Consider the following 11,795-nt stretch of genomic DNA (forward strand, 5'->3'; position numbering starts at 1 on the left):
ATTTTTCTTTTTTTTTTGAAACGGCCATGGTTTTTATAATTTATAATTTACAAACATGATTTAACTCATAAAACTTTTTATCATCATCAATACTATAATTTTACCTATGCTAGCTAGCTAGTATTGCATCATTATTCGTCCAACAAATCACGTTACTAATTCACATATTATATACATTATCTTTCAAGTGGTAACTTAATAAGTTAAGAAAGGAAAATATACTATATTGTCTATAGAGAGAAGTTGATCTCTTTTATAATATCTAGGGTGGGTGGATTTGTCACAAAAAATATAGTACCGCAAAGAATTAATTGGTCATGGAATTACAATCGAAATTTTTGGGATTATATTTGCTAGTATCATTTCTATGTTTATTACTATACCATTATTTGCTTTGTTATACTGATCAATAAATGAGGTATAGTAGTAAATTCATCCATTACCATAAATGAATTTTGAATTACGTTTTTTTAAGTAGCTTATAAGTTAAAAATCATAAGTTGGTCACATCCAACTTTTGATTTTTAACTTTTTTCTTTTGTTTTTTTTTTACCTAAAAATAAGCGCTTAGAAATACTTTTTTTTCTCTTCCAAACACCTTTTAAAAGTTATTAGACATCAAAAATAATGAATTCATGATCTCTTCATCAAATTAATAGTATTTTATGTATATATTCTAAGTAGAATAGATCTAATATTATATTCGGTCGTCTCAATGCTCCATAAAGTTCGAATGGTGCACATTGAATGTTGAATTATTTAACTAACAGAAACATAAATCGATTTCACTTAATACTTCCTTCTTCCTCCCTTCTATCTTCCAATCATTCACATGTAAATTATATATACAATATATATATCTTATATTCATTGATTTAATATACATATTCGATGCAAATAAGTTATAGAAATCAACGATTAATCTCTACATTTTTTACCTGTCGTAAAAAAAATAAAAATAAAAATGAGATAGCTAGGTCCATGACAGATAATGTGCCCACTGGCTTACATTGTCCTGTCTACTATACACGTTGCATGGTGACCAGGGAAATTAACCATATGAGGTCAAATAAACTTAATTTCTTCACAAACTTACAAAATATTCCAGCATCATCCTTTTTTTTTTTTTTTTTCACTCTCTTCCACTCAATCAAACTTTCAACTTCAACCTCACAATTTCCCCCCTATGCATAATGTATTTTGACTTATACACATTTATAGTATGAAGAGTTTCTATATTATTAATGTTCATGAGTCCCACATCAATGGTGGGACGAGGAATTTATCAGCTTCTTATATGATCTTAGATAATTATCGCTTCATAAATTTTAATTTTTAAGGTTGAGTAATGTTTAAAGTCTATTTTTTTGCCATGATATTAAAATCGTGTCCATCTCATAAATTCTTGATTTATTAAATATTGGAATTAATCTCATATTAATTATATTGTCCATGCTCATGTTGGCAAGCTTGGGTACACAAGAGGTGTTGAGTTTCACATCTATGGTGAGATGGGAGTCGAATTTGATCTCTTATATGCTCTTGAACAATTTTTATAAACTAGTTTTTGAGTTAATTGATTTAGATTCAAAATTCATTTTCTCATCAATGAATATATTTTTAAATTTATTAGAGCAAGTAACATGTCTTATATTACTAAATTTAACTTTTAATTATAAATAAGTATTTGCTACATATGTTGCTCGAATTCTCTAAAAACGTGGTTACAATGTAACGTCCCTATCTAATCCTCCAAAAATGACACATGCCAACTTCTTAAAAAATTATATAAAATATTTTTTTAAAGGAGTTTCTAACATGGGCATGCCAATATTTTTGAAAAATTTAAGTACCATTGGTCACTTCTATATTGTTATTTGATAGCGTAAAAATTCTTTTACGACTTCGTCTATGTATAGAAGTTGGTAAACTCTAATTCTTTTACGACTTTGTCTATGTATAGAAGTTGGTAAACTCTATAAATAGTAACTCCTTAAGGGCATATCATTCACAAACTGTAGAAACCAAGCTACACCACCACTAAAGCTCTCTAGAAAAATCATGGCTACCCTCTCCTCCACCATTTTCATTTTTTCCCTTCTCATTTTTGCCACATTCACTAGTGGTTGTGGTCCATGTGAGCCAAAGCCTCACCCAACACCAAAGGCACCCCCAGTGAACCCTTATTGTCCAAGGGACACATTAAAGCTTGGTGTTTGTGGTGACCTACTTGGCCTTGTAAATGTTGCAATTGGTAGCCAAGTGACAACCCCTTGTTGCTCATTGCTTGAAGGTTTGGCTGATTTGGAAGTTGCAGCTTGTCTTTGCACTGCCATTAAGGCTAATGTACTTGGGATTATCAAATTAGATATTCCTGTTGCACTTAGTGCTTTGGTTAGTGCTTGTGCTAAGAAAGTTCCCACAGGTTTCAAGTGTGGTTAATTATATTAATTAGCTAAGGGTGGGAGGTTTGGGGGGAGGAGGGAATTAAAGCATATCAAATGTCAAGATTTGGTAGCTAGTTAAGTTTTATTGTTTTAATTAATCATTGAGTTGTAAAATGATGTTTGTGTTGTGATTTGTTCTTGATTTGTGTTTGTTTGATTTGTTATCTAGCTAGGTAGCTAGGTTCCTTTTTTGTTTTGGTTGGTTGTAAAATAAACTTGTAATTTGTGCTTAATAAAGTGTGAAACATTCTTCAAGAACTGCCTCTATATGAAAAGTTTCAAGTTCAATGTATTGATTTTTCAAAATTAAAAAAGTGTCTATACAATTAGGTTATTGAAAATGCAGTTTCAAGTAACTCTCAATAATAATTAATAAAAATGATAGATAACTTTGAAAAATGGTGAATAGCTTCTACCAGAGATAAACTGTCAAGGCATAGAACTTAAATTTTTGTAAAATAATTATAATATGCTGGTTAACTTTTACCCTAACATCCACTCCAATAGATGTGTCTATTCAACAAAAAGTTAAGTTTTATTCATTTATAGTGCAAAATTTTGCAAGTTTGATGTAATTTAATCGTTGTCAAAAATACAAAGTAATTTAACCGATTTCAGTAATTACTTAATTGTATTTCTTTCAATTATTCAATCAATATTTTGTATATATTCACTTGTAATTAATTTTTTCATCATGAATACTTATTGTGTCAAACTTTTATTATATATTTTTTAAAATAATCCTTGCAAAGAAAACTTTTAAAAAATATTTGATAAAATATATATTTTTTAGAAATCTTTGCTTATACGATATTTACATATATATAATTCTTTTCAATTTCGGCTAACTCAAAATTTCCTCTAAACTGTCCTAAATTTTGACTTCACTGATCAATTTGCTCCAACATATACCAACATGATAGACATTGTGATCAAAGTAAATTTTTATCACTTTCATGTATCAAAATAATAATGATTCTTTATTGAATTGACGGAATATTAACGATAACATACTTCAATTCGAAATGTTATGCTAATAAATTTGAATGAACCACAACATATTTAAACCTCAACCAACAAACGGTGACATAATAATGAATTTTGAGGTTAACAATTCCTTCCATAATCAAACCCAATGTAACTATGCGTCAGAACCAAACATGGTGTAAAGTATAATTTTCGAAAGAAGAGGGGTACATTTGAGAGAAAAAAATAATCAAAGAGCCATAAAACGTTGTCGTTTAAAGTGCCTAACCCTTAAAACCACCGAGGGTTTATCTGTTACTGTTTTGGTATAATTTTCCCCAAATTATACGGATCCTCTCTTCAAAGGGAAAGGAGGCTGCGAAATTAGGGTTTACCTGAAGAAATCAGCAAATCAATGGAAGGAATCACAGAGGGAGTGAACAAGATGAGTGTCTCAGAGACGCAAAAGAAGAACAGAATCCAAGTTTCTAACACTAAGAAATCGCTCTTCTTTTATGTTAATCTCTCAAAGGTGCTTTTTTTTCCATTTAAATTATATATACATTGAAATCATAAGGAGTTTTTACACTATTACTGTATTTTAAGCTATTAGTTATTTAAATTTGTTTACTTGTTTTTCCATGTTATAAAGCCATGCATTGTAGTCTTGTGTATCCATTGACGAAGTTTTGGGTAATTGGACGTAGTTTTAAAATGATTATACTTGTTTGTCTGTAAATTGGTTATGGAGGATTCTTTTGTTGGATGTTTTTATGAAGACAGCTAGATTTGCAAAAGTTGTTTCCGTTTAATGGTTATGAGGGTCTATGCTTGTTGAACAATGATAGATTCTTTTATGGTTGTTGAGTTGTTTGCTGACAAGTTATGTGAGAGAAGGTAAAAATAAGGACTTGGATCTTGCATACTGTTTCCACTATCATGAACGGGAACAATTAATTACATTTTCAAAAATGACATGGCTCATAGTGGGAGACCTGCAAAATGCTTTCAGTTAATGCACAGTAACCAGGGTCTTTGTTAATTCAATGCGTTTGATTGCTTATGTTGGCTGAGGTCTAGTTTTCTGGGATTTTATTAGTTTTTGATTGAAGAAAAATTGCTAATCTGTATTACAATAATTAATTGATGAGTTGGGTGATTGAAGAAAAAATTCTATATGTAATACGGAGAGTTAAAAAGAACAAATATTTTTGTTTGAGAAACATAAGATTAGAATATAGTTCAAGTTCTGATTGTCTGCAGTAGCAGTTCAGACAGGACTTCACAAAGTCTAGAGCAATTGCAATCGAAGTGATGTGAGTTTATGTAGGATCCAAATTAACAATTTGGACCTGCAATTGAGGCAGTTCATAGGTATTCTTTATCAAAAAATACTTTAGGTATATTTAGTGACAATTATAGGGTTGGCGCCGGACTTATAGTATATTGTTTGAAGCTTTTTCTGGATGCAAGACATGCATTAGAAAATCTTGAAAAGTGTTAGCCATGTGACTATCTATATTTAGTTTTCCTGGTCTTACACCAGAATCTATAACTGTTGCTATTGGTCTGAGTTCGTATCCTGAGATATTTGGTATGTTTCTTGCAGAGGTACATGCAACAGTACAATGAAGTGGAACTCTCTGCTCTGGGGATGGGTAAATCTTCTTGACCCTCAATCTTGAGTACTAGTTTGTGGTTTCCCCTTGCTTATAATGCCATATGGGTCTTCTTCTACATTCTGTTTATGCTGTCTTTTCACATCAAGAATACACCGTGTTACAGCTTGGGTTATGGAGGCACTCTCACTTTCTTTTCCCAATTGACTTTTTCTTGATTATTGGTGAATTCCAATCTTTGCAATGTGTGATGTTTTTTGCCATCTCAAGAATGTGTTGTTTACTATTTCAACCGCTTGTGTATAAGAAGAGTATAATACACAGTGTTGCTCACTTTACCAGTGATGTGATATCCTAGTGAAACAATTTTGAACCAACTTCTGGCATAAAAACGACCATGGTTTTCAACCATAGAAAATAGTTGAGCGTATCTGGGATGAATTCTGATTCATCACAACCTTATTCCTGCGGCTTCCCAGGGATCTTTTACTTATAAAGCAGAATGTGCTTGAGAATATGCTTGAAGTGGTTCCTTTGGCTTGCCGGTAAACCTTACTGAGTACAAAGAAATATATAGTGGTGGCACAGTTCAGTTGATGTTCTTTTCATTTTTTTGTGGACTTATTATTTTGTGTTATGTTGCAAACTCATTAATAATTGAATTGGCTTGCCATATAGTTCTAAAGGATTAACAACTTTTTCCACATGTATACAGCTATTTCGACAGTGGTTACTATTGCCGAAATTCTCAAGAACAATGGATTTGCTGTTGAGAAGAGTGAGGCTTCTCGTACTCCACTCCCATCCCTTTTATAATCTTTCTTGTCATCTAACTTTGAGGGTACACTTGCTGCAGAGATCAGGACACTCACTGTGGACATGAGGGATGACCCAGGAGCCCGACCGATACCAAAAGCAAAGGTAAATTCCAAAAGCATTATGAGTCGGTCAATTGATGCATTAGTCTGCTTCAGTTTTGGTGGTTTGGTAGTAATGGAACTCATTCTGTAGAGGTTCTATGGTAAATGTTAGCTTGGGACTCAAGATTCTTTCTGAAGAACAGTAGATTAAGTTAAGTGTTCAAGAGGTAGTTGATGTGTGTGTGTTCTTATTTTTCTCTGTTTGAGTTTGGATGTGTGCAGAATTTTAGAAAAGCTGTAGAATAGATGGTAGGGTCAGTGATGGTTTACATCCTTACGAACCAAAATTGTCTAGTCCCATTTGGTCAATCTTAGACTTTATTAGAAGTTAGTTTTACACCCCCATGCCTGTTGAAGGTACATTCCCTTTTAATGCATTATCTTATGGTTTTCCCTTTGTTGTTGTTCCTGTTTTCAAAAGCCGTTGAACAGAATAAAATCATTTTCTTTTGGCAACAGCAGAGATGGAAAAATGAGTCTAGCCAGTATTACGTTATGCCATATAGATGCTGCTTTTACAGCTTTCATGTTCTTCTTCCCCCATATACTCTTTAAAACATTGTTGAATTCATGTGAGCTAGTGGGTGTTAAATGTGGTCCGAACAGTCATCCTTGTCTAATCTGTGGTGTCGTCTTTTTTTTATCAAATTAAGGTTTTTTGTTTTATTTATTCATCTTCGCTTGGTGCAGATTGAAATAGTGCTGGGCAAGACTGAGAAGTTTGATGAGTTAATGGCTGCAGAAGCAGAGCAAAACGGGGACAACGAGGAGCAGCAGAACTGATTATTTTTATGTCTTCTCTTTTCCTGATGATTGAAGTATCCCAAGCTTATACTGCATTCAGCTGTTGGGTTCTCTATGGTCTTGAATTACATCTGTTGGAAAAGCAAAAAAAAAAAAAAAAAAGCATTGTTAGCTTTAAAATTCATTATTTGTTGGATGTGTTTGCTTTTTTTTTTAACCTTGCTTATCTAAGGTGGTGTTGAATGTAAACATCCTGCTGCTATCTTCACTGTAAGTGATGTGGTAATAGTTTACGCCTGGTAGTTAAAAAATGAACAATTGGATATGTGGGTTGACAATTCTGCCATTACCTAATTAAGCGCCATTGACCAATTAGTACCGTCTCACAATTGCCCGCGCAATTATATCCTTCCCTCTCTAGACTCCATTCGTCGATATGATCTTGCTGTTAACCAAAACTTAGGCAATATCAAATCATAACTGACAACTTACAATTACCTTGATGGATTACAACTACTATCACGCCTCCCAAACAAGTTGATTTGTGTTTGTCTCAATATTCTTTGGACAACGGTAGAGACACCGTTTCCGATAGACCTCAGCTCTAGGACCAAAACAGTATGGAGAGAGAAGTTGATCTCTGGCTTTCAAGTTTCAATTTTTCTTTTAACTTCATAAACAAAATCCTGAAAAATCACTTAGAATCCTCATATTACCAGAAACCACGATGTACACATGAGATTCATCATATAAAAAACCCAAATATTTTCACATTTATATATCTTTGATCAAACAGTAATCTTATTTACTACACAAATTTTCAGAATTAATTAGTGGCAGGAAGAACTTTCTTGACAATCTCATCACTAAGAGCAGCAATCTGAGAATCAAGACTCTTGATTGTCTCCTCCTTTTGACTCTCTAAGCTAGCCAAAGCTTCTTGCAATTCAGCCTCAACTCTCTTCCTTCCTTCTGCAATCTTCTGTTCTACTTCTTGCTGAGTCTCTTTCTTCATCTTGTTCAATGCTGCTGATATCTCAGCCCTTGCAGCCTTCATAATTGCAGCAGCTTGGTCTTCCAGTTGCTTCACTTCAGCAGATGTGTCCTTTACACTGCTAAGTTTCTCCTTAATAGCAGAATCTCTTTCATCCATGAATTTCCCTAATGGGCTGAAGTAAATCTTGTCTAAAGCAAACATGAGAAAGAGGAATTCAGCCATCATGATGGGGAGTGTCAGGTTGAAGTCAAAAAGGGAAGCTTTTTCAATTTCTTCTGCTAGTGAAGGTGGTGCCATGGCCAATGAGCTTGCAAGAATGACTGAAATGGACTTGAGAGTTGATGGGATTGAGAGGGTTTCAAGGGATTTGGGTGATTTTGGGAGGGGTAGTTTTGGAAAAGGGATTTGGGTGAGGGAAAGTTTGAATCTTGGAGATGGAGGAATGGTGGAGGATGAAGAAGTGATTAAGGCTTTGGAGGAGCTCATCATCATGTTGGCCATGGCTTCTTAGAACTTGGGATTTTTTTTGGTGGTTTTAGAAGGGAAGAAGGAAAGTCTTAGAAAGGCTATCTCAATTTATGCCACACAATATTATGAGGCTGAGATGGGTGTGCAACTGGTCTTTTTTTTTCTTTTTCTGTGAGTATTTCTTTAAGTAATTCTAATAAACCAAAGGCATTGGCATTTGATATGCACAAAATTGTAATTAGTTGTAAGTGGCCTTTTGGTTTTATTCACTAAGGAGTGACTGAAAGTTTGTGAATTGTGATGCACAAGTTAATTCATATACCAATTTTGTAACCTGGATTTAAGTTATTACACCAAATAGAGTAAAGATTTTTTATGCTATCAGTGTAGTTTAACCTTTGATGATAGTTTAGTTAATGTTTTTATTTGATTATCAACTAATGCTTATCGTATGATTTACATGTAGTTACCTTACCTCCTGATTAACCTGATGGTATGAGTATTTTTTTTACACCGTCAATGCATAAGAAGTTAAACTTTTTCTTAATAACCATGGAGATCCCAAACCAGATTGCAGAAGTTAAGTGTGATGATAGATGGATTTGCTCTAACCAATGAGGTAATGACCAAGAGATATTAGTGCATTTGTGTTCTTAGGTAAAATGATGAAAATCAAGATTTGATTACACAGAACCTAGAAAATAGTGTACATGGAGAGGAAATTGGGGGGTGGGGGTGCTCTTTTACACAATCCCAAGACTTTTTTTTTTATGCCAAACCCCAAGTAAAATCATGTTGCACAACTAATTGACTGTCATCTGCAAATGAGGAAATGGAACAGATGATACAAATTACTAATTTTCTATCAACGAGAGGTGAATGCTTGCCATTCGTGTGATCGCGATGCACTGCTCTTCTGTTTTATTCTGCTCACTGGGTTTGGCAACTTGTATGGGAACCACCCTCTAAACAAATAAACCAACCTGGATTCACAATTAGCTACAACACACCTGTTGTCATTAAAATTAGTTCGATGGTTCTTTAATAAATCATCTTGATGGTGATTACCCTCCCGTTCACCTCTCTGATGTCTGCTTCCACAGCCTTTGGGTCTGCAAAAATGCATTTACAAAGAGGATGTTACCTAAACTGCTCTTACAAGTTACAGTGCCTCTATGCAAGACAAATTCATACATATAGTTAAAACATTTCATAAATATATGCATTAAACTCTGTAACACTACGTCCATTCTTCCAATTCTTCTGCATGATCATACAAAGTAACATAGCCAGGTTTATATCGGTATGATGATGAGCAGTATTGGGAAAATATCGGCATAGAAACTATAAATGGAACATATATATGTCAATGTTCCAGTATAGAAACTATAAATGGGAACACCTAGATGAACAAGATCCAACTTTTATAACCAAAAGTCCAAAAACTAAGGCCTAGTGTTTGCATTCTATGGAAGAATCAAGCATTGATAGCAAAGCAATAGGGTGGCAATATTAGAACAGATGAACCAACAATAATGACAGAGCCAGTATACAGAACTTACATGCTTGGTTTCATTTTCATGAGGGTCCTCTCTCTGATCACGTTTTGACCAGATTGTAACTAATGGAGACATGCATCATAAAAGTGAGCTGCACATGCAAAAACATCAAGAATTAGCGAGCCAAGGAAATATTCAAACAGTTTCACTTGTGCTTCATAAAGGAAAATGTACATATCTCATTAGGTGGGAAGATAATCCATCTAAAATCTCCAAAAGAAAGTTCTAACTTATAATAAAAAGAGTTCTCTACTTTGGCCCATATTCAGCTCTTTACTTGTAAGTGATAATCTGTTGCCTTTTGGTTTGGGAGAATCATATGAACCAGAATTCTCTGGAGCCTTGGTAATTGAACCTGCTTTTACACGTCTCTCTTCAGACCATAAGCACCGCCTTTTAGTTTCCAATCAAAGACTCCTACATCGAAACAATGAAAATGCAAATCGGAACAATTACAGCCAAACTTCTGACTTATAAGTTCCATCTGTGCCAGTCCACACACATTCAACTGCAAAATGACATATCCTGATTCATCTCAACAAAAAATCAAGTTTCTTCAAAGCCTGGACATAAGATGGACTGGAAATTATTGGAATGTGGTTCCTAATCTAATAATCTCCTTTTACAGATTGCATATTTCAGTGCATTAGCAACAAGCAACATAAGCAAACCATATAAAAAATTAGATAAAAGAAAACTTTCCGAGAAAATACGATGAAATGAGAAGAAACCTTATCAGCATCCTTGATCCAATAGCTTCTGCCCATCATAGCCCAAGCAACAATGTCCCCATATATGTCACCTGCAAGAGCATCACAACAACAACAAAAAAAAAAACCAACATAACAACGTGATCACACCAAATCTCATTATATAAAATGAGACTTTTTGTGGTTACATAACAATGGTTTTAATGATATGATATAATAATAAAATTAAGTAACAATCAAAATAAACATTGTATTTAAACTAACATCACAGTACAATATTACATGTAACAACCATCCATCCAAACAAGCTGTTAACTCTTACCAATCCCAAGAAAAAAAAAACATTACAACTTTTCAGAATTAGTTACTGACAGGAAGGACTTTCTTGACAATCTCATCACTAAGAGCAGCAATCTGAGAATCAAGACTCTTGATTGTCTCCTCCTTTTGACTCTCTAAGCTAGCCAAAGCTTCTTGCAATTCAGCCTCAACTCTCTTCCTTCCTTCTGCAATCTTCTGTTCCACTTCTTGTTGAGTCTCTTTCTTCATCTTGTTCAATGCTGCTGATATCTCAGCCCTTGCAGCCTTCATAATTGCAGCAGCCTGGTCTTCCAGTTGCTTCACTTCAGCAGAGGTGTCCTTCACACTGCTCAATTTCTCCTTAATGGCAGAATCTCTTTCATCCATGAATTTCCCTAATGGGCTGAAGTAAATCTTGTCTAAAGCAAACATGAGAAACAGGAATTCAGCCATCATGATTGGGAGTGTCAAGTTGAAATCAAAAAGGGAAGCTTTTTCAATTTCCTCTGCTAGTGAAGGTGGTGCCATGGCCAATGAGCTTGCAAGAATGACTGAAATGGACTTGAGAGTTGATGGGATTGAGAGGGTTTCAAGGGATTTGGGTGATTTGGGGAGGGGTAGTTTTGGAAAAGGGATTTGGGTGAGGGAAAGTTTGAATCTTGGAGATGGAGGGATGGTAGAGGATGAAGAAGTGATTAAAACTTTGGAGGAGCTCATCATCATGTTGGCCATGGCTTCTTCTTCTTTTTCTACTCTTCTGCAACTTGGGATTTTGCAGTTGTAAAAAAACAAAATCTTTTTGAGAGGTTCGAATCTTGATTATTTTTTTTGAACAAAAGGAAACAAGGAAGATCTTAGAAAGGCTATCTCAATCTATGCCACACAATACGATGAGGCTGAGAATTGGAGCTCTAAGGGTGTGCCACTCACGTGAGGTCATTCTTTTTGTATATTTTTCTAAGTCATATCCTTGTTTAATTAGTTACACAGTTTTAGTATCTCCAAATGACGTGGTGCAGTGGATAAGGTTAATAGTTCTTGGTAACGAGTGCTACATCTGAATGG

At 34.3% G+C, this 11,795-nt stretch overlaps 4 protein-coding genes and 1 long non-coding RNA gene across 5 annotated transcripts; 2 read left to right on the forward strand and 3 right to left on the reverse strand.

Moving 5' to 3' along the window:
* Positions 1-2,011: 2,011 nt before the first annotated feature.
* On the forward strand, positions 2,012-2,696 carry LOC125872735 (14 kDa proline-rich protein DC2.15-like). The gene has a single exon (XM_049553511.1). It carries the CDS (start codon positions 2,062-2,064, stop codon positions 2,440-2,442), a length of 381 nt encoding a protein of 126 aa, XP_049409468.1. The 5' UTR covers positions 2,012-2,061; the 3' UTR covers positions 2,443-2,696.
* Positions 2,697-3,719: 1,023 nt separating this feature from the next.
* On the forward strand, positions 3,720-7,082 carry LOC125872734 (uncharacterized protein At2g34160-like). The gene is made up of 5 exons (XM_049553510.1): positions 3,720-3,945; positions 5,023-5,071; positions 5,748-5,810; positions 5,889-5,953; positions 6,643-7,082. Exons 1-5 carry the CDS (start codon positions 3,829-3,831, stop codon positions 6,733-6,735), a joined length of 387 nt encoding a protein of 128 aa, XP_049409467.1. The 5' UTR covers positions 3,720-3,828; the 3' UTR covers positions 6,736-7,082.
* Positions 7,083-7,510: 428 nt separating this feature from the next.
* On the reverse strand, positions 7,511-8,248 carry LOC125872726 (ATP synthase subunit b', chloroplastic-like). The gene has a single exon (XM_049553502.1). It carries the CDS (start codon positions 8,192-8,194, stop codon positions 7,523-7,525), a length of 672 nt encoding a protein of 223 aa, XP_049409459.1. The 5' UTR covers positions 8,195-8,248; the 3' UTR covers positions 7,511-7,522.
* A 576-nt stretch (positions 8,249-8,824) lies between these two features.
* Positions 8,825-10,474, reverse strand: LOC125872736 (uncharacterized). The gene is made up of 2 exons (XR_007447155.1): positions 9,724-10,474; positions 8,825-9,273 (listed from the first exon to the last, which is right to left on the reverse strand). It is a non-coding gene; the product is annotated as an uncharacterized LOC125872736 (long non-coding RNA).
* A 204-nt stretch (positions 10,475-10,678) lies between these two features.
* LOC125872725 (ATP synthase subunit b', chloroplastic-like) lies at positions 10,679-11,553 on the reverse strand. The gene has a single exon (XM_049553501.1). It carries the CDS (start codon positions 11,460-11,462, stop codon positions 10,791-10,793), a length of 672 nt encoding a protein of 223 aa, XP_049409458.1. The 5' UTR covers positions 11,463-11,553; the 3' UTR covers positions 10,679-10,790.
* Positions 11,554-11,795: the final 242 nt, after the last annotated feature.

This window comes from Solanum stenotomum, chromosome 8, assembly GCF_019186545.1.
Source record: "Solanum stenotomum isolate F172 chromosome 8, ASM1918654v1, whole genome shotgun sequence".
Taxonomy (NCBI): domain Eukaryota; kingdom Viridiplantae; phylum Streptophyta; class Magnoliopsida; order Solanales; family Solanaceae; genus Solanum; species Solanum stenotomum.

What these genes read in the sequence shown, in the direction of transcription:
- LOC125872735 (XM_049553511.1), top strand. Translation starts at nt 2,062, where the DNA reads ATGGCTACCCTCTCCTCCACCATTTTCATTTTTTCCCTTCTCATTTTT.
- LOC125872734 (XM_049553510.1), top strand. Translation starts at nt 3,829, where the DNA reads ATGGAAGGAATCACAGAGGGAGTGAACAAGATGAGTGTCTCAGAGACG. An exon ending in ACTCTCTGCTCTGGGGATGG is followed by an intron (nt 5,072 to 5,747) that starts GTAAATCTTCTT and finishes ACATGTATACAG; the next exon opens with CTATTTCGACAGTGGTTACT. An exon ending in TGGATTTGCTGTTGAGAAGA is followed by an intron (nt 5,811 to 5,888) that starts GTGAGGCTTCTC and finishes CACTTGCTGCAG; the next exon opens with AGATCAGGACACTCACTGTG.
- LOC125872726 (XM_049553502.1), bottom strand. Translation starts at nt 8,194, where the DNA reads ATGGCCAACATGATGATGAGCTCCTCCAAAGCCTTAATCACTTCTTCA.
- LOC125872725 (XM_049553501.1), bottom strand. Translation starts at nt 11,462, where the DNA reads ATGGCCAACATGATGATGAGCTCCTCCAAAGTTTTAATCACTTCTTCA.